Source organism: Populus trichocarpa, chromosome 3 (assembly GCF_000002775.5).
Source record: "Populus trichocarpa isolate Nisqually-1 chromosome 3, P.trichocarpa_v4.1, whole genome shotgun sequence".
Taxonomy (NCBI): Eukaryota; Viridiplantae; Streptophyta; class Magnoliopsida; order Malpighiales; family Salicaceae; genus Populus; species Populus trichocarpa.
Genome location: NC_037287.2, coordinates 17741313 through 17761772, shown reverse-complemented (window position 1 = coordinate 17761772; position 20460 = coordinate 17741313). Strand labels below are relative to the sequence as shown.

The 20460-nt window shown below is 34.9% G+C and overlaps 3 protein-coding genes across 6 annotated transcripts; 1 reads left to right on the top strand and 2 right to left on the bottom strand.

Annotated features, from left to right (window-relative positions):
- Positions 1 to 248: 248 nt before the first annotated feature.
- On the bottom strand, positions 249 to 3370 carry LOC7496564 (RNA polymerase I termination factor). The gene is made up of 2 exons (XM_002303740.4): positions 3170 to 3370; positions 249 to 2644 (listed from the first exon to the last, which is right to left on the bottom strand). Exon 2 carries the CDS (start codon positions 2575 to 2577, stop codon positions 484 to 486), a length of 2094 nt encoding a protein of 697 aa, XP_002303776.4. The 5' UTR covers positions 2578 to 2644; positions 3170 to 3370; the 3' UTR covers positions 249 to 483.
- Positions 3371 to 7165: 3795 nt separating this feature from the next.
- LOC7481207 (sphingosine-1-phosphate lyase) lies at positions 7166 to 14719 on the top strand. Of its 3 annotated transcripts, none has more exons than XM_052451366.1 (15): positions 7166 to 7458; positions 7566 to 7611; positions 9318 to 9469; positions 9600 to 9659; positions 10590 to 10814; positions 10901 to 11042; positions 11200 to 11250; positions 11354 to 11445; positions 12543 to 12723; positions 13136 to 13151; positions 13382 to 13489; positions 13577 to 13631; positions 13717 to 13863; positions 14145 to 14223; positions 14399 to 14719. In XM_052451366.1, exons 1-15 carry the CDS (start codon positions 7259 to 7261, stop codon positions 14519 to 14521), a joined length of 1677 nt encoding a protein of 558 aa, XP_052307326.1. In that variant the 5' UTR covers positions 7166 to 7258; the 3' UTR covers positions 14522 to 14719. The 3 variants fall into 3 exon arrangements, with proteins under 3 accessions (XP_052307326.1, XP_052307327.1, XP_052307328.1); XM_052451367.1 differs by having other exon boundaries at positions 7167 to 7458; positions 12543 to 12669; XM_052451368.1 differs by lacking the exons at positions 7166 to 7458; positions 7566 to 7611 and having other exon boundaries at positions 9320 to 9462.
- A 2315-nt stretch (positions 14720 to 17034) lies between these two features.
- LOC7496563 (protein LAZY 1) lies at positions 17035 to 20076 on the bottom strand. Of its 2 annotated transcripts, none has more exons than XM_002303739.4 (5): positions 19944 to 20076; positions 19791 to 19857; positions 18452 to 19263; positions 17743 to 18007; positions 17035 to 17325 (listed from the first exon to the last, which is right to left on the bottom strand). In XM_002303739.4, exons 1-5 carry the CDS (start codon positions 19947 to 19949, stop codon positions 17306 to 17308), a joined length of 1170 nt encoding a protein of 389 aa, XP_002303775.2. In that variant the 5' UTR covers positions 19950 to 20076; the 3' UTR covers positions 17035 to 17305. The 2 variants fall into 2 exon arrangements, with proteins under 2 accessions (XP_002303775.2, XP_024453956.1); XM_024598188.2 differs by having other exon boundaries at positions 18464 to 19263.
- Positions 20077 to 20460: the final 384 nt, after the last annotated feature.

Below are 20460 nucleotides of genomic sequence, written 5' to 3'. Positions count from 1 at the left end.
TTGGAGCATATCCAAGCTATAAATTACATCATCAATGGAAACATTTGGAGAGGCACTGCTTGTTTGCATTCACAAATAAAGATGGGCAAGGAAACTTCATCTCCTCCATGAAAACCAAAGGAACCTCGAGCTTTGGTCCTCACTGAAATTTGAGATCATTTTTTCATCTTTTGATGACGAGGTAAATTAAATTCAGGCACCTCCTCAATATCCTCTCTTGGCTGAAGAAATATGAAGACGGTAAAAAATAAAAGAGCACAAGGAGAAATATTTCAGTGGAGAACAGCATCAGTCTAGAAAGCAAAATAATAAAAAGTATTGATCTATGAATTACAATGACAAAACAGCAGCAGAAAAAGGAAAGGTAATTTAAGAAATTTCAGTTGCTTGGGAAAAAGACTTCCATGCCAACCTAACCAGGGACACCAACACTTCAGACACGGATAAAAAAGGAGCAATAAACCACCCAAAAGGATTGTAACCTCAAGGAACAGCAGGTTTGCTATTGTAGGCCTCTCTTGCTTCAAGCACGTCATGACAGTACCGGTTAATGAGAACATCAACTTGATCAGCAAATGATTTGTTACGATGGTCACCAAGGTGTTTGACCATTTGGTTCCATCGCTTCCGGCACAGATCTCCAGACCTGTGCTCTAGAAGATTGTCCCAGTCAACATCTTCCATGCAGCAAGCATCCAAGTCGTAGAGCTCCATCAGCAGCCGATAGTCATCTGTATCAAGCCATTTACCTTCAGCTACCATAGGTGACGTTAATTGATCATACCATTTTTGGCAGCAGAGAGCATCAGTCCTAGTTTCCAACTTCTCACTAATTGCTGTCCAACTAATATTATCTCGTAACATCCCATGCTTTGTCTTCCTTTCAACAAAAGCTTTCAAGCGCAGATCCAAGTTCACCGAATCAAATAAAGACTGGTACTCATCTTGAGACCATTTCCCTTTCTTCATATTGATCAATTTTATTCTGCGCCATGTATCCTTTACATGAAACCTATGTTTACCCAAGGCTTCTGCCAGTGTCTTCCAGTCTGATCCATGTTTTTCATGAAACTTTCGGATGAGATCATACTCTTCTGGGGTCCAAGAAGAATTCTGGTCCCTTTCAAACAATATATGGGCTCGATAATAGACACTCTCACGAGGCCTCCAGGGTAAGGCTGCCCCAATCTCCTTCCAGCAATGTTTAATCGCAGGGTGCTTTTTACAATTCAGAACCATGTTTAGACCGTCTGCACCTAAACCATGAACATTAATATAGTTTAAAACAGCTTCTTTAACCATCTCATCCTCCTCAAGTGAGAACCGCTTCCCTCGCACAAAGCCGTCTTCCCCAACAGCCTTCTTATCACTAGGACCATCAGATGAAGGGAAAATCTCGACATCTTCACAGAAACTTACTCTCTTAGATGTCACTTTTGATAAAGATTTTTCAGATGGACGAGTGCTTTCAGCGTCTTCCTCCATTTCTGTTACTCTTTCACTACTTTTTTCTTTTGAACGATTTTCCAAAGACTTGGCCTTCTTCTTCCTTTTGTTTCCACCTTCAGCATTGACCTTTAGTTTTCCATCTCTAGCCTTATTTTTAATCGAACTTCTGTTACCTCCATCACCTTCTATTACACTGTTTTGGTTACCTGTTGTCTCAGCCATAATTTGCATTGATGCAGCCTCTAGAACAACATTGAGCTTTTTCTTCTTTTTCTTCTTCTCCTTCTTTGAAGACTCTACCTTGTCCTGAACAACTTCAATTGACTCCTCTCTTCCAGCATCTTTTCCATCAGCTACACTTTTAACTATCTCAGTATCACCACTGCCATCATCATACTTATTCTGTTTCCTCTTCTTTTCCTTCTTGCGGCCCTGTCCTTCCCTGTTATTCATGTTAGCAATATCTTCATTCCGAGGGCCTTTCTGTACCTCAAACACCTCTCCCCTTCTGTTATCATCGACACTGTTGAGCACAGAAGAAACAGTGATAGCTTTACCTTCTCTGTTTTTCTCCTTGTGATTTTTTTTCCTATCTCTTCTCACTTCTGACTCAGAATTGCTGACAAAATCCACCTGGACATTCTTTTGCAATCCCAAATTATCATCTATTCTCATGTGGGTCTCCCCTAAAGCCTCTCTCACTTCACTCATCTTATTTTTCTTCTTGGACACCTGAGATTCTTTCTCATTATTAACATGCTCCAACTTTCTCTTCTTCTTCTTCTCCTTCTTGTCAGCAACATTATTCAAGTCTACATTACCCTCACTTAGACTAGAACTTACTAACTCATATTTCTCACTCTTCTTCTTTGTCTTCTTCTCCTTCTTCTCACCCTTGCCTGCTGCATTAACATTACCCTCACTTAGACTAGAACTTACTGCAGAATCCTCAATGCTATCCTCATGGCCCTCACTCTTCTTCTTCTTCGTCTTTTTCTTGCATTCACTATTCAGAGTTAAACCCTCCCCTCCACTCACAAGCAATGAATCTTTGGCTTTCAAGGAATCATCCTCATCCTTTGTTTTCCTTTTCTCATGCTGTTGCCTCCCCACCGTTTTGGTACCCATGTGGGTAATGAATATTGATCTCACTTGAACCTAAACAGCTACAGCTGAGCCAACCACTCATGCAAAACTGAAAACAACAGAAATTCAAAAAATAAAAGTCAGATAACCAGTGATTTGATAGAAGCCCCTTTACCTAAAACATTCTGAAAACCAATTCAATCAGAGGACTTATTTCCAATTTCAGCAATTTGAACTGAACACAAATTCTGCTCAGCCGAACTCGCTTTCCTTGAAGAGCCATCCACCTAATTGTTAAATACCCAATACAATGACACTCAAAACCCCAGATAATAACTGAACCTGTCAAGATTAACGGCTAACACATCACTCTCACCCAGAATACGAGAAGGCATGCTCAAGAGCAACAGCAACAGAAATTGTGCAACAAAGAGCGATACACACACACACACAAATTCATTGACATAAAAAGGGATTGCATTCCATTCAATTAAAGCTCAATTAAATCAAAATGATAGTTCAATTTTCGGTAAAATCATTAAATAAAACCCAAAAACCATTATAAAAAAGACATCATTATTAAACTCTAATTCATGTATTGTCCAAATAAGGAAACAGAAAAATTGAAACTTGCCTTTGAACTTTCAAGACGAGGTGGAGTGCCGCTGCTCGCGATAGAGACTGGTGGTCTTTGGATAGGTTAGTGGCTGAGATGGGCTTGATACTTGGAGTGTAGTTGTGATTTTTGTTAATTTGGTATAGAGAATTGGAGCCAGACAGAGAGCAAAGACCGGGGGAGTAGGAGGCAGAGCAGGAAAGAAGAAAGAAAAACACGTGCAGGTCATGTGCTGTTTATTTTAGGAATTAGGGTTATACTAAAGCTGTGTTGTTTTTCGGAAATAGTTCTCGAGAAATTATTTTTAAAATTTTATTATTTTTAATTGAAATTTTAATAATTATTATTTATTTTTTTTATTGTTTTTTAATTAAAATTTTTTATCTATTAAATTTGGTCATCATTCTTTTAATTGTTACTTATTTTATTTGAAATAATTTATGAAATGTTAATTATTATTATTTTAATTTCTTCATCTTTCAATTTTTTTATTTTTTAGATTTGATTTCTATTTTTTAATTATTATTTATTTTATTTGAGATAATTTATGAAATTATATTTTTTTCAATTTCATTCTCTTTCAACTTTTTAATTTGTAAGATTTGTTCCTCGTTATTTTAATAAACTTGAAAAAAATAAAACATTAATAAGTTATTTTTCAGCTCATTTTCTATGACATAACCAAACATTGAAAAGTGTTTTCCAACTTATTTTTCATTACACTACCAAACATTAAAAAATAATTCACTTTTCCGGAATTCACTTTCCAAAAAAAACTACTTTCCAGCAAACAAACGGGACCTAAATTCGGTTTTCGGGCGGCACCGATTCAAAATTTGTACAGCCAAACCTTTTTACATTCTAAAAATGTTTTTTTTTTAATTTTTTTTATATTTTTATATTATTTTGATTTGGTAATATCAAAAATAAATTTTAAAAAATAAAAAAAATACTATTTTGATGTATTTTCAAATAAAATTTTTTTAAAAAATAACCACTTCCACGATACTAAATAAACTAAAAAACTACAATAAATTCAGTTTCAGTGACCAAATTTAATTAAAAATCAATATTAATTAAAAATTTGGTTCAATTTTTCAGATTCAAATAAAATATTATTGGCTCTAAGTATAATCATAGTAAATAAACTTTGCTCGTACCTTAATTCAAGCAAAAGATCATAAGTTGATTGGAATTAATCTAAATAATTTTATGATAGAGTTCACATTTATGTGAGAGAAGTTTCGATATACCTGATGATTTTTGCACTGTCTTATTATCTCATTCAACCTCGTCCGAATACAAAATTTTAGCTATTCATTGCTTCCTGATATTTCACACATTTTTCAACTAGATCCTTCTGTCGATATTTATCAGTATTTTTTTTTTGTTTAATGCAAATATTTTATACAACACAGTGAAGCTATTGCGAAGAAGCTTTGATGGAAAATATTAACAAATATTAAAAACACAATCCAATAAAAAATCTCTACCGACAATTAAGATGTCATGCTTTACACGCCCTTCTTTTTAGAGTAGTGTTTCACGTTGCAATACCAGTTGTTATTTTATTTAAAAATATATTAAAATAATATATTTTTAAAATTTTTAAATTTTATTTTTAATATTTACATATAAAAACAATCTAAAATCATTTTAAAAAAATAATTTTAAAAAAATCAGATTTTGGCAAAAGTATCGGCCGGCCGCGTAGCCAAGCCTTGAAACAATTTAAATTCTTTATCCCAGTTTTATCGATGGTGAAAGAAGCTCAACTTTCATTTTGCTTCTTTTTTTTTATTATTTTGTTATGATTTAATTTTTTTTAATTAATGTGGATGTTCGGGCTAGCTTGCGCACACCTCGACTAATCTTATAGGCCCTAAAGTTAACGAACACGTAAATTTCTAGTGACTCTAAAATTTATAAAATCTGAAATGGTGATTTTCAAATAACAAACTCAGAGTTTAACAGTTTATTTTATTATTGTTGTTTCTGCTAGTTGTACAGAAAAAGGCCACGAGAGATCTGAATCTGGTTGCTGCTGTGATTGTGCTGAGGCATATATCTGCTGTTGATGTGGCAAGAAGGCTATTTTTCTCGACGGGGGTTTGTAAATTGTCAACAGGTGACTTAGTTTTTGATCCTTTGATTGTATTGAAATATTTAATTTATTTTTTCCAGTTATGATTTAATTTTAATATTTTCAAGTCACACTTGATCTTGACGATCGAACAAGAAAATTGATTTCACATGCGAGACAGGAAAAGCAGACCTTGATGGGATTTCTGCCCCCAGCAATGATAAATGAAAAGAGACAGCTCCACGTTCCAGAATCGTGTGTTCAAGGCATGATAGGGATAGTTCCATGGATCACCACTGACTCCTTTTCAGTCGATGGTCGGTTTTTCACAATTATCTCTGCGAAACCAATTCTGAAACGACTTATGCACATACCAATATTTTCCAAATTACTATTAGCGAAACCAATGAATATTAATCTGCTTGGGAGAGTAAAATTACCATATGCAGTATATTTCTCTTATTACATGACAACATTCAAACATGCATGTTGTAAAATTAGATATGGATGAAAACTCTATTGGAAACTCGACTAAATTAGCTCTGGAGTCTTGTCTGGAATTGTGATGGTGATTGTCATAAATTTTTATAGGGTGTGGTAAACATGCCAGATCTAAAATATTTGAGTTTGACTATCATATTAAATCTAAGAAAATATGAGTTAGGCAAATGTGCCACATCTAAAAAACTTGTATTTATGGTGTCAGACCCAAAACACTTTAAATTTAAGAATTATGATGTGTTTATGGTTGTGTGGGACCCATGATAATTTTCTAAATTAAAAATAGTGGAGGCATGGTAAAACATCACGTCTCTTTTTAGAATTAATTTTCTAACCGTCACAAAATCTTAACAATATTTTTATTTTAAAAGTTTTTTAAACAACTATAACTCTTTAATTCCCCAACAGCTTTTTTATTTTTTTAACTGTTGTAACAACTCTTTTATTTTAAAAGTTTTTTAAACAACTACAACTCTTTAATTGCCCCAACAACTCTTTTATTTTTTTAATTATTGTAACAACTACAACTCTTTTATTTTAAAATTTTTTTAAACAATTATAACTCTTTAATTTCCCAACAGCTCTTTTATTTTTTTAACTGTTATAACAATTCTTTAATTTTTAATTTATTTTCTAACTATTACATGTTAGCAATTTATAAATACCATGTACTCTTATAATTAAAATATGCTAAAAAAATCATCGTATTTTTTTTTTATGTTTACAAGGCTTGCTTATATTTCTTTTTTATCCTGGTTGTTGTTGTTTCTTTAACCCTCGTTTTTAGAGGGAAAACTTATTGGATCTTATAAGATAATTTTATATTAAAGAAATATTCTTAAAAATAGTCTCCATAGATGTCTCTTGTTTGTTTATGTTTATTGTATCTAATTTTACAATAATACAACAATAAATTCAAAGTATCCGCCAGCCTTCTTCTTCTTTCTTTCTTTTTTATTTTTATTTTTTTATTTTTAGGAGAAGGAACAACGTTGTTGAAAAACAAACTAAAATGACAAGAAGTCAATCACCAGTGACGTAATAAGTAAGGCACGAAAGAGGGAACATCAATGCGGTTGGCAAGAAATTGATTAAGGGTGTGTTTATTTTTTATTTTTTGAATTTCTTTTTTAAAATCTTTTTCAAACTGTTTTTTACTTAATATTTTTTTTGTTTTTTTTTTTTATGATTTTAACATTTTTACATTAAAAATTAAAAATAGTTAAAAAATATTACTTTAATAAATCTTCAATTAAAAAACATTTTTTTAACCTAGCATCATATTAGCAAATACACACTGATACTCCACAAAACAGATTATGTACCGTGCACGCAATACCAACTTAAAAAAAAGGGTGATTCCGATATCTATCCAATTATCTGTCTTGATGACCAGTGCCGTGTCTTAATCTCTCTATAAAAGGAGGACAGACGTTTTATTGACTCTTACACGCATTTCTCAGTGGTTCTATCGCCTTCTTAATACTATCTATCCATCATCTTCATCAGCACTAACAACTACGATGATGGATCGTATTATTTCTTCTTTGATTGATTTTAGAGCTTTTGCTAATTCTTTTTTATCAAATTATGAGCCTCTAGCTTTGCTTCTTGCTCCTCTTCTCACTCTTTTTACTGCCCGAATTCTTCAATCATTATGTCTTCTTGTTCACGATAATGGTCTCAAACCCACCATTTTAGGGTTTCTAATCACCTCCATCAAGTAAGAGATTAATCGATTGTATGTTAATTTCTGAAAGGGGATCGTTTTAATAATTTTCACATGATGTCTTTTTTGTTTTCTTTTTGTTTTTTAATTTGAAAAAAAAGGATGGTGCCTGGTGTCAAGGGTTATATAGAAGCAGAGAAACAGAAGGTGAGAAAGATGATTTTCTTTTATTTCATTAAATGATGGGTTTTGTTTGTATTCTTTTATGTCTGATTTTGTGGGGTCATTTTTATTTTTATCTTGAGATAACTATGAAAATGGGAATTTTGAATCATGCAGGGGAAACATTAAAAGGGGTGTTTTTCAGTTGCATTGAAACATGATCAGAATGAAATTTATATAAATATAAGAAAAAGAACTGTTGCATTAAATGCTTGTTTTTCTGGTTTACACTTCTTGGTTCCTTGAAAAACTAATATGAATGTTAATTTAATATTGGGATCTGCTCTGCTTTCTGGGTTGATGAATAGATTACTTATTGGTTAATTTTCATCTGGGACCGTGTGGATTGCAGTAGTTGTTACGTGTAGGCTGTTCTTGATGGTCATGAGAATCGGTCAGGCTTACTAAGTTAATTGGCTGAATGGAGAATCTATTAAGCAGATTTTGATTTGCTGCATTTATTAATGAGGATACTACCCAAAAAGTCGGTAGGATACTAAGGGCGGGATTATAGCGTAGTGGTTTAAGGTGCTGGTTCGAAGGATTTTAGTTTAGAAATGTTAAATTCTTTTTAAAAAATTATTTTTATATCAGCACATTAAAATAATTATGTTTCTTAAATTTTAAATATTTTTTTTGTTAAATTTATTTTTTATATTTTTAGATTGTTTTAATATGCTAATCTCAAAAATAATTTTTTAAAAATAAAAAACATCATTTTGATGTATTTCTAAACGAAAAGTATTTTGAACTGCAACCGTTACCACAATTACAACAGGTTGTAAGTTATTTTGTTGGATGGGCTGCGTTTGTTTTTCTCCAGTTTCTGCAGTGAAACAAACACAGCAAGGTGTTTGGTAACAAACCAAACTGTGTTTTGTACTGCAGAGCCCATTAAAAAATTGAGTCTTAAACGTAGTTTTTATGCAACAGTTTTTACATGTTTTTTTAACTTAGTTCCGTGAAACCCTGTTTTTTTTTGCGTTTCAAAAACGCTTTTGAAAAAATTTGAATTTTTTTTATTTGCTTTAAATTGATATATTTTTAGTGTTTTCAGATCATTTTGATGTGCTGATATGAAAAATAATTTTTAAAAATAAAAAAAATATTATTTGATGTGTTTTTAAGTAAAAAACATTTTGAAAAGCAACTGCAACCACATTTCCACCAAACATTCTATACATGTTTTTTGCTATGCATAAACTTCAACCATAATTTTTACCAAACATGTATCTAAATTTAACTAACCATAACTAATCGTATTTTTTTTAAACTTATTTTTTTAAAATCGTAACCATAAAATCTATCTCAAATACAAACACATAAAAAAAATTAATTTGAAATAAAAAAATATAAAAAAAATATAAATTTTTAAAAAATGCTTTTTAATGTCGTATCTTTATGACATTAATCACTTAGAAGCCGTAAGAGTCTGTATATTGACTTCTCAATAGCAGTGCCTTCTTAATGCTAGAAAGACAATCAGGGAGTTTTAAGTCTAATTAGAGCAGGTTATGAGCTCTATTTCCTCTTCTTAATCAACTTAAAGCGATCTCAGGGCCACCATGTGCCCTTCTTTGATCTTTTATTTCTGCTTGTCAAGCCTTTTGGTGTAGAACCATGGTATTTTTTAACTCTTTCATCGTGTTGATTTTTCATCTGGAAAAGGACTTGGTTTGTTGAACATGCAGGTCGTGGAGAAGTTGCAGTCTGGAAGTAAATCTAAAAGAGATGGCTGGAGATCGGAGCTACCAAAGGAAGGTTTAGGAGCAGCAGTGATAGAGAAATTGAAACAGGAGAAAAGTAATGATGTGGTTTGGCAAGGAAAATGTTCTGGTACCGTGTATGTTTGCTATTAATACCGCACATATTAAGACAAAAAAAATTGTGCTTTCGTATTGAGATGGTTCTCTGCTCTATCCGAGTTTAGCAAGTTACTGTGTTTTTTTTTTACCTGTTTTTTTGTTGTCCAGCTACATTGGAGGGAGTGAATCTGAAGGACATTTTTCTCTGATAAATGAGGCATGCTCAATGTTAGTAAGATACGGAACATGTAGTGCTCTATTTAGTTATTTATTTATTGTCAGTGTGAAGTTTTATTACAAGTTACTTGTCTTTTCTTTGAGGTATAGTTTGAATAGTATTTACTAAAATTTTGGATGCTGTGTGTTTTAATAAACCTGAAGTTTGTATTGAATGTTTAGTGCAACCTTCAGTACTTGTCATACTCATGATGACCACGGAAATTAATGGAGGAGCTAACTTCTATAGTATTGTTAAGCTTACTCATTCAGAAAAGAAATTCTTGTCACGTCTGTTAATCATAGAACACTGGTGGTCATTTGAAGACATCTGTTATGCGTTGTCTGTGGATATGTGTCCTTGCAGAAGTGGGCATTACAGGTAGTCATAATTGCTTGGATCATTTTATTTTCTAAAAACTATTTAGAAACATTGAATCTTTAGTAGTTATTAATTTGATCTTACACATATTTACTCTGAACTATCAAAAACTATGTTATTTGTTGAACCTGGAATATATCTGTCATTTGTGTTTGTAGAAACTGAACAGGTTCTTTTTTGTTAATGTCAAAAAGGAAAGACGGGCATTTGAGAGATCTTTCAAAAAATGACATTTTTGACATTAAGTTTAGTCAGGTTTGTAGTTAACACTGACACCTTCATAAGAAAATTATTTCATCCTCGCAGTTTTGTCTTATGCTTTAATGTGGTTCCTACGATGCGCTTAGTTCTTTGCATTTCATCCCTAGACGCACTAAATTTGGTTGGGATTGTAATATCTGTTGAAAACATCATGGTTATGACATTATGTGCTGTCCAATAAAGGATTTTACCCTCATATATTGGTTTTCCATATGATGATTAGTGTAGGTCTTCCTGTTCCTCCCATGTACACATCCTCATAAATGTGTTAGTGAAGCTTAATTGGAATTCATTTTCAGGTTTGCACATACTAATCCACTGCATATGGACGTGTTCCAAACCATAGCACAATGTGAGGCAGAAGTGGTAGCTATGACGGCAGCACTACTTGGCAGCAAAAACAAATCTTCCGGAGGAGAAATATGCGGTAACATGACTTCAGGAGGAACTGAAAGTATATTATTGGCCGTGAAATCATCCCGTGACTATATGAAAGCTAAGAAGGGAATCAAAAGACCAGAAATGTAGGCCAATTTCAAACACCTTGTTTTTTTTTATTAATTCCTGGTCTGCAAGTTGTTAATGTGAGTGATTTTCTTCCCAAGCACAGGATCATACCTGAATCTGCACACTCAGCATATGACAAGGCAGCACAATATTTCAACATCAAGCTGCGGCGTGTTCCAGTCAATAAAAATTTTCAAGCTGATGTCAAAGCAATAAGACAGCAGATTAACAAGAACACTGTTTTGGTACACATTTGTAAACCCTTCTGTTTCATTTTGTCATTCAACACCTTGAGCTCTTGCCCTAAGAAAAAGCTCCAGTGTTGATGTTGTCATCATATTAAATGCTCTAACATAAGATTTACTTACCAGTAGGCCTAATATTGATACCATGATACTGCAGATTGTTGGATCTGCACCTGGGTTTCCTCATGGCATCATTGATCCTATTGAGGTGAGTGATCTACACACCCACTACCTTCTCATTTCTCAATTTATTCATATTTATCAATGTTCAGTATCATTTAATTCCCAAAATATCAAAATTGATTTTGTAGGAGCTTGGTGAATTGGCATATAGCTATGGAATATGTTTCCATGTTGACCTTTGTCTTGGTGGCTTTGTATTGCCTTTCGCTTGTAAGCTAGGGTATATCTTTTTCCCAAGCAACTGTTTTTTCCTCAGTGATTACTGGTTTGTTTGCCATTTTTGCCATTATCCCTGAAACTCTTACAAATGCCTCTTTGTTTATACAGAGTCTGCAAATATCACAAATTTGTGGCCCTTTTTATATTTCTGTGAAATGTACACTACCAGAAGTTATTCTAATGCTTGAATAATAACTATTTGGGGCTAAAGCTTGATTGTGAAATTCTTGGATAGCATTTTGGCTGTGGGGCTTTTTTTCTCCTTAAGGCATAGTTGATAAGAGAGAAATAAGATTGCAGACAATTTACAAAATTAACTGGTTTGGCAAGAAAGAAGATTGTAGCCTTGTCTCTTAGTTGTCGAAAAATCATTTCAACTCAAAAGCTTAGGTGAATTCCCAAGAATGGTTTTATATTAATGCCCATAACACTAATTACTTGACCCAAGAGAGTGCAATTGATCGAAGACTAGTCTATATTGAGGTCATAATTAAGCTCTAAGTTATGTAGGTCCACGAGAAGGATGTTAGTTTCCTGCAAGAAAAAAAGAGTTATCTTTCCTGTTGGAAATTGGACAGGGAAATGCAATAAATGGTGTATATTGAACAGTGTTGCCCTAGTTTAAATCATTTCTCAAAATCTGACACTCAGGGGACCATGAGGCACTCTGTTCATGGTAGATGGTGCTCAACAAAGATCATTTCTCAAAATCTGACACTCAGGGGACCATGAGGCACTCTGTTCATGGTAGATGGTGCTCAACAAAGAATGTATGTCTATGGTGAGACCCCATCACCATGGGCAGCGCTATGGGGTCTTGGTTAAGGGGTTTAGAGCCCTTATTCTACCTTGAACTTCCTTTTCTTTCTAGGTCTATGCAAAGGGTCCAGTCCAAGGTTCCACTATGCTTCCACCAGGACAACATATGACCATTGTTGAACTTCAATGATAGTTGTAACTGGCTCTGTTATTATTCTACATCTGTCTGTTGTGTGCTTTATAGATTTTGGTACACGGTATGAAATATCAGACTGTCAGTTGCTCTCTCATTTTTTTGCTCTGGCTTTTCCGCAAGTTCAGGTTTTCTTCCCATTTCAGGTACCCGATTCCACCTTTTGATTTTTCTGTTAAAGGAGTAACCTCAATATCAGCGGATGTGCATAAATATGGACTGGCACCAAAAGGAACAAGTGTAGTTCTATACAGAAATCATGATATTAGAAAGGTAAAAACTATAGTTTTATCTGTAACTCTATACAGAAATCATGATATTAGAAAGGTAAAAACTATGAGTGATGTATGTCTCTCTATTTCAAATTTGGATCCTGAACTGGCTGTACAAATGTTGATGAAAGATAATATACTGGTGCTTTTAGTTCTCACCACGCTGCCTGGCATTTCAGAACTAGTGTTCAGTTCCTTGACTTGTGGATCTCTTGTGTAGCTCACATAGTTAATTATTTGTTCCTTTTTTCATCATCAGTGATTCAAATTGCAGAAATCTTGCATCACTCACATTGTTAATAATCGAGATCCATATCAAATGTGTTACTTGACTTGTGGATTTCATGTTTTTTATTGGTGGTTCTTTTGTTTTAAATTCTTGATTTTTTTTCTGATATGAGTTTCTTGTGATGACATCTTGGGGGGCATGCTACTGATAATTTGTACGCTCGGCTGTTTCCCAACAGCATCAATTTGTTGCTGGTAAGTTTTACTATTTATCAAATAGATTATCAAACAAAGGAGGCCTTATTTTTTGGATGATTTTCAAGACCTACTTTAGTAAATTTCCTGGGCATTCATAAGCATTATCAACACGGAAAAGAGGCAGTTTATCTTAATAACAAGTTTTATACATTAGGCTTTTCTAGTTGGCTGTTTGAAGCCTGTGCTTCTGGTATTCTAATTGTGTTTTCATTGTGTTGTTGTTGCAGTGACTGAGTGGTCAGGTGGGCTCTATGTCTCTCCTACTATTGCTGGAAGCAGGCCTGGAGGTTTGATTGCTGGGGCTTGGGCGGCGTTGATGGCTCTGGGGCTAGAAGGTACTATCATGTTGTTTTCCCCTACTGCCTATCCAGATGTTCCATTGAATGCTTCTGTTTAACCTGATGTTTCATTACATCCTGTAGGGTACCTGGAAAACACTAAAGCAATAATGGAAGTATCAAAGAGAATACAGAAAGGGTCTGTGTTGTTTTTAACTTCATTTTCCTATTTTCTTGGGTTGTAAATTCGTTGAACAATTGAGAATGATTCATTCTTTTTACAGGATTAAAGAAATACCAGAGTTATTTATCATTGGAAGGCCAGACATGACAATTGTGGCATTTGGATCTAATGATCTAGACATATTTGAAGTCAATGATATCATGTCATCCAAAGGCTGGCATTTGAATGCATTGCAAAGACCCAACAGGTAGGCTTTTGTTTTTGAAGGAGAACTGTGTTTATATAGGGCATTTATGCTTGGTTCTCCCATGTCCTCATTATTCTTGTTAGAAGATAGCCACCTCTGGCGCCAAGCTATTGTTCATTGATGTGAGGCATTCGATTTAATATTATTATTCTAATTGTTTGCAGTGGCTGGTATAAGTAGTTTATTCCCTGCTGTATTTCAGTCTCATGAATTGCTTCTGAGCATGCAATTATGAGCATATTTTTATACACTGATTACAATTATTCATGTGGTTGAATCAGCATTCATATCTGCATTACCCTTCAACATGCACCCGTTGTTGAGGACTTCCTCCGGGATTTGAAGGAATCTGTACAAACTGTAAGTTGTATTCACCAAAGGAGTTATCAAAGTAACTCTTGTAATTTACTCATCTTTAGGGTTGTTATGTTTGCTTTTGGGAGGTGCTAGTGGGAAGGACCTCCGGATATGGTTTCACTCGTTTGATTTTTCATTTTTCGTCCCTTTTTTTTTTTTTTTTCCTGAAATCTTCCAGGTGAAAGAGAATCCTGGTCCAATAAATGGAGGCCTAGCTCCAATATATGGTGCTGCTGGGAAGATACCAGATAGAGGCATGGTTCAGGAATTGCTGGTGAACTACATGGACAGTACATGCTAATGACATTTCCATGCTATGGTTTTGTGTCTGTTCTTTTTCCTTTCATTGTTTTTTGCACCATTGATTTGTATTAGAACGTGTTGGTGAAGTGATGCAAACTGAAACAGCACAAGAAATAGAGCAATCACATGTAACACAAAATTATGCCTAATATGGTTACACCATACAATAATTTCAATTCAGAATTTTATCACTCAATTTTTTTTTTATGATCAAAACTGAATATTACAACACAAAATTATGCCTGATGGGTTACCATACAAAAAATTCAATTTAGAATTTTATTACTCAGCTCTTAAAAACATTATTAACAAAGTTTTTTTAAAAAATAATAATAAGAGTAACTAAATAGGAAAAAAATCCTAAATTAACTAGAAAAAATATGGCAAATTCATCTAGGTTTTACTTGAAAGCCTTCCCAGCATATGGTTGGATAAAAAAAAATTATGCCATTCTGTGTATTTTCTGAATTATGAAATATATAGTAGAAGAAATTGCTCGTTTCCTGTTGTCCTAAACCCCTTTCAGTCCTATGATGCTTGGGCCAACTGCCAACTTAACTAGGGAGTAATTGAAATGGTTAAATTCCATTTTGATGCTGATGTAGAAACTAGAGGTTCTCAGTGAGGATCTGATACTAGATGGGAATTGACCTAGAAAGATTATGTGAATGAGGATGTGATACTAGATAGGAATTGATCCAGAAGATAGATTATGTAGATGAAGAGAATGCAAACTGGAGATCCACTTACGCCAATACGCAAAAGAATATGGAAGACTTGCTTTCTGAAACTACCCACAACAAAGTACAAAAAAAAACAAGAAACCAAAAGGATTCAGCCAAGCTAAGAAAATATTTTTATCTCTACACCATATTATTAAATACATACTGTATCACATCACACCATAATGTTAAATCACGGTTTCAGCTTACGATTGTTGTGGTCGCGATTGCGGACTTCATAGATGTTGAATAATGGGTTATAAGCATTGTTGCTGTACGTGAATTTATGTTTAAGTCGTAATGAACTTTAATAACACATGATTTGCTAATAGATTTTCCTAAATACACATAATAATAGCATTTGTAGCAGATAAAGATTATATAAACAGCATATTATAACTATAATGAAAGGGGAAAAAATGAACTTGAAATATAAGAAAAAATAAAGTCTGTAAGTAGACTGTTCTTATCAATATAACAGCTAATAATGGTATATAACTTTTTATTTTTATGAATTGCCAATAACATTATTAAAACACCGAAAAGTAGCAACGTAGTGCTCCGTATTCCGTTATATAACAAGGTTATTACGTGGGTGTGTGTTGGGATGATGCATGGGGTAATGTTTTTCACAAAATTACGGTGCTCTGACGAATCTTGGGGCATGAAGGTGTCTCTGTCGAAGTTTTACATGTAAGCAATTTCACCGCATAATGTTTTCTACTCATTGTGAAACTTTCTCTGATCTCCATACTTTGCCTTTCGGTATCCTGGTCATCAATTATTCTTTCTGTATTTTACTTAAAAGAGAACAAATATCGTCGACTGTCTTGGTCACTCTGGCGAGTGATTCGCTCCAATGTTTTGGATAGGTCACCTGTGTAGTCATTCATGTATAAAAAGGCTCTGCAGGGTTGAGGATGAGGCTCACCTGCTACCCTTTTTCATCCTGTATGATTCCCAGCTCATGTGTGTAGTCACAATCAAGGATGATTTTAACAATTAGATGGTAGAGACACCTCCATGAATATGCTCCCCTTGAAACAGATTTAGCACATTAAATGATGTATCAATCTGGCTTATAGGGATACGGCCAACAATGACCCAGAAGACTACCCATATTAAAGACTGGAAAAGGTAGAACTACTCGTAAATGGATAAGATTTGACAAAATGTAGCAGCTTGACTGCTGCAAATGCCTCTTAGAGCTCCAAGACAAAAATCTATAATCAAAATATGTGCACGAATCAGGAGGCTATCAACAGCAAAACAGAATAGTAGACACATGATAGCTGGTATCAGTACCAAAAGCAACACATCTGCAATACAGTCCTTGAATAGTCTTAATAATGATTAAGCTTAGCGTGGATTCAATTCTTCTGCTGCGTGACCATATCCTAGACCCACAATAGCAAGACTTTCTTCTTCTTCTTCTGCCTTTTTTTACAAGCTTCGTATGGAGCCATTTTTAATAACAATCGTTAATTTAACGTGTCATTTAGTGCTGTTTAATATGTTCTGCGCTTAAATCCAGTTTTATTGTTTTGTTTTCTTTCACTATCTCACCATACATGAGTGGTTAATTTGTTGCACACTTAGAATAACTTGCTGCATTTCCAAACGAAGCCTTAGTGTTACTGTTAGTCACTCCTGTGTAAAAAAGCTTTGGCAGCTTGAGCTACCTTTTCCTGTGTAACTTGCTTGTACCCTTCTGGCTCGGTTTGGTGTGTGACCTCTTTGTCTGGGGCCAATCTGTCGTTTGCAGCTCATTTACCCCAAGAAATGACGGTTGACATTCGAAATTCATTTGGATTATAACTGCCATATGCTTACCGCAAACAGATATACCTTACATTACATGACAATCACTCAAAAGGCAGGTTACTGTGAGAACTGCCCTTTTTATTTATTTTTCCCACACGAGTTCTTCATAATATAATAATCTCACTCACATATTACAAGCAACAATCACCTATAAGGAAATGTTCTCAAACCCAACGTTACTTCTTTCCAATTGAAGGAGATACTTTAAAACCATACTTGACAGCTGCATTTGCCTTTCACAGCTCCAAAACCAGGTCTGCAAAGCAAAACACACAAACTGAATTAGGACAGTTACAGTTTCCACCAAAACAAGCACAAAATTAGACATATGATGCCACGTTCTGATGCTAAAATTAGCTGATCCACACTATGTCCCTGAACAATCAATCTTCACAATGCTTGAAAAGAACATGGAGACCATAGAAGAAGTCACACTTAAAAGAATCTAGAGTAGAATCTCAAACAGAAGAATATCCCATGTAATGTCAAAGAACAGATGTGTTTGTGTTTTCATTGATCATAAAGAGTCAGAAACTGATCCCAGCCATATTTTCCAGAACTCGAGTTCTAAACAGTCAAGTTGTGATGACCATAAATTTAGTGAACATGTAACTTGAAGGTTGATTACCCAATTATGGTCCTGTAAAAGAGCAGTTCTGTCAGGGATACTTACAGTCTGCATCTGTTTTAATCCAGCATTCCCTGCTTTCGTTAGATTCACAGCCCGTAAACGTGAAGTGGGGTGGGTTAGATTGACTCTTGAAGCGTCTTGTGCTCCTCCTTGAAAGGGTTCGAGGAACTATGGTGATGTCCTCATTCGGGAGTACCTGACCCCCATTGTTGTTGCTCTTCTTATTCTCATTTTTTTGGGGCTTGCCGGCCTTCCTCGTGGATGTTGAGCTTTCAGGATGAACTTTCCTGTGGAACATGTGTAGGATCTGCATACCACACATCAAGCGGAACTTCACAACTCAGGATATTGCACTTATTCAGTAAAACTGAAAATATGCACACTACTTTATCGGGGTCCAATAAAATGTTCGGTGCACGATTATATGTGCAATACTTGATCTGTATTTCTGTCTTCGTGTTTGTTTTTTTAATGAGGTCATTTCAAGAATTTTCTAAGCATTTTGAAGAACATATGGCTGGGAGATAAAAACTGTTAGAGTTGGTGAATTGCGTCACTTTTGCCTAATTCTTATTTTCAAGTTCATTAGATTGTCAGCAGGTCTCGAGTAAAGCAACAGGGACAGTATCTGTATTCCCTCATCTTACAAACCTCCCATCGCAATCCATTGGGATTTGAAATTGGGATTCTCGAATTGGCCTACTAATTATATATACTTCCAATAATGATTTTAGTTTAGAAGTTATGATACCTGTAGACATACCTTGCTCAGTTTTGTTTCTGCTGAAGCAGAATCAAGAGTTCCTCCTCCAGCTGAAGTAGAGCTCCTAGAAGAAGCATTGAGCATTTTCTTCTTCAGAGTCTTTTTCATGAGATTCACGGCAGATTTATCAGCTTCCTTCTCCATGCGCTTCTCCTCTCTCTCAAATTTAATCCCAGAATTTTCCTCTGCTATTTTTGTTTTCTGAAATAGCTCGCCAAGTGATGTCCTGTGTTCCTTCTTTGCCACTGGTGTTGTCTCTGAAAGTTCAATTGATGATCCGAAGAGATATCCCTGCAGGGGACAGACTGCATTGGAATCTCGCCCTTCCATTGGCTTGCCACTGAGTGTAATAGTGCTGCCATGACTGCTTCTTCCAGCACTAACATAACTGTTCCTTCCTGATGAGTCATTGCAGCAATCTTCTGCCAGAACCTTTTCCAACTCATCATTAATGAGCTTCAGTTCATTCTCTGTCACCTCAGTCTCTTTCTCAGTTATATTCTCGACAGAGATGGGAAATGTTGGTGTTGATGGGTCAGTGTTGACTGGCTCTGAACCAAAGGTACCGATTGCCAGAAAACCATGGAATAGCTCGGATATTGCAGCTGATGATTCTTCTTCGTAGTCTCCTTCTTCTTCTTTTTCTTCTTCTTCTACTCGAGCTGCTTCTAAGCCAGAAAAAGAATTTCGAAGCTGCTCTTTCTGGGCCTGCCTAAATGTTCTGGTCCCATAGTTCGGTTTTCTGTAGTGTTGGTGGTCATCAAGTGATGGCTGTCCAGTAAGGCAATTGCAAGCATTGCCTGCCACACACACACACAAAAGAAGGAAAACGTTAAATGAACTTGATTCTAGTAGTGCATTTTGGCAGGAATGCCATGCCTCGGTTCTTAACCGTATTTTGCTAAACTAAGGTACAAAATTTATCATTTTTTCTGCGTTCGGGGTCTTATGGATGGTATTCCAGTCATAATAGCACGCAGCATGGAAAGCTATCGCCTTTTCCGAAAGTCTGGAAATAATTCTATTATAATATGCTCATCATTTTTGTTTTCCTTTGGTAGTGGCATCGCACATCAGGTCTCTCATGATGGTTAACTACCTTTGCTAGGAGATTAATAAGATCCTGAAAGCCAAGAATCTGTCTTCTGTGCAAGTGTATGCTCTGAGTCATGCATGACAACCTATTAATTTTGCACCTACATTTGGCCTCTTCCTCTACATGGATAATCTTCTACCCTCTCAAAAATCTAATGGTCATCATTTCTATGTTCATGCCTATTGGAAATAGGAAATGTTTTGCAGAAAAACAAAAATGGAAGATACCTACCAATAGCAAAATCCTTCAGTGGTTCACTACCATTTTGCCGAAGCTTACGGTGCATCCAACCTAGTAACTGCAATAAAGTGGGATTCGGCAATTAGATCAAGAAGCATTGAGAAAGATTAATACTTTCATTTTCACGAGTATATTAGAGTTTACCTTCATCTTTCTTCTCTCTTGAGAAAACCTCAGTTTCAATCACTTTGGTTGTTATGAGGGGCTAGGATAGGAGTTGCATTTCATAATTACAAGTCGAACTGTTTATGAATAAGATGTCAAATCCAACCTGGAAGCTCCAATGATCTCAGATGAAGGTGGCTCGAGAGAACCACAGAGATAGTTCCAAGATTCGGGTTGGCCATTCCTTGTCAAGATCAAATAATGTGGCCAAATGGACAATGGGTCCTGGACCTTATGAGCATATGTTTCTGTATAAGCCATGTACTTGTTTGGGTATGAGGTTGATAATTTATTTATTTTTTTACATGATTTCACATTGATCATTATATCTTTAGCAGCGTTGCAAAATCTTATCTGTCACAAATCTGATAGACCTGTATTTGCAGGTGCATTTTAATGGCATTAGCTGTAATAGATGGCCCTTATATGTGCCTTTCGAATTTGACATGTTTACACGCATGCAATTTCTATATTGTTTTAATATTACTAACTGTTA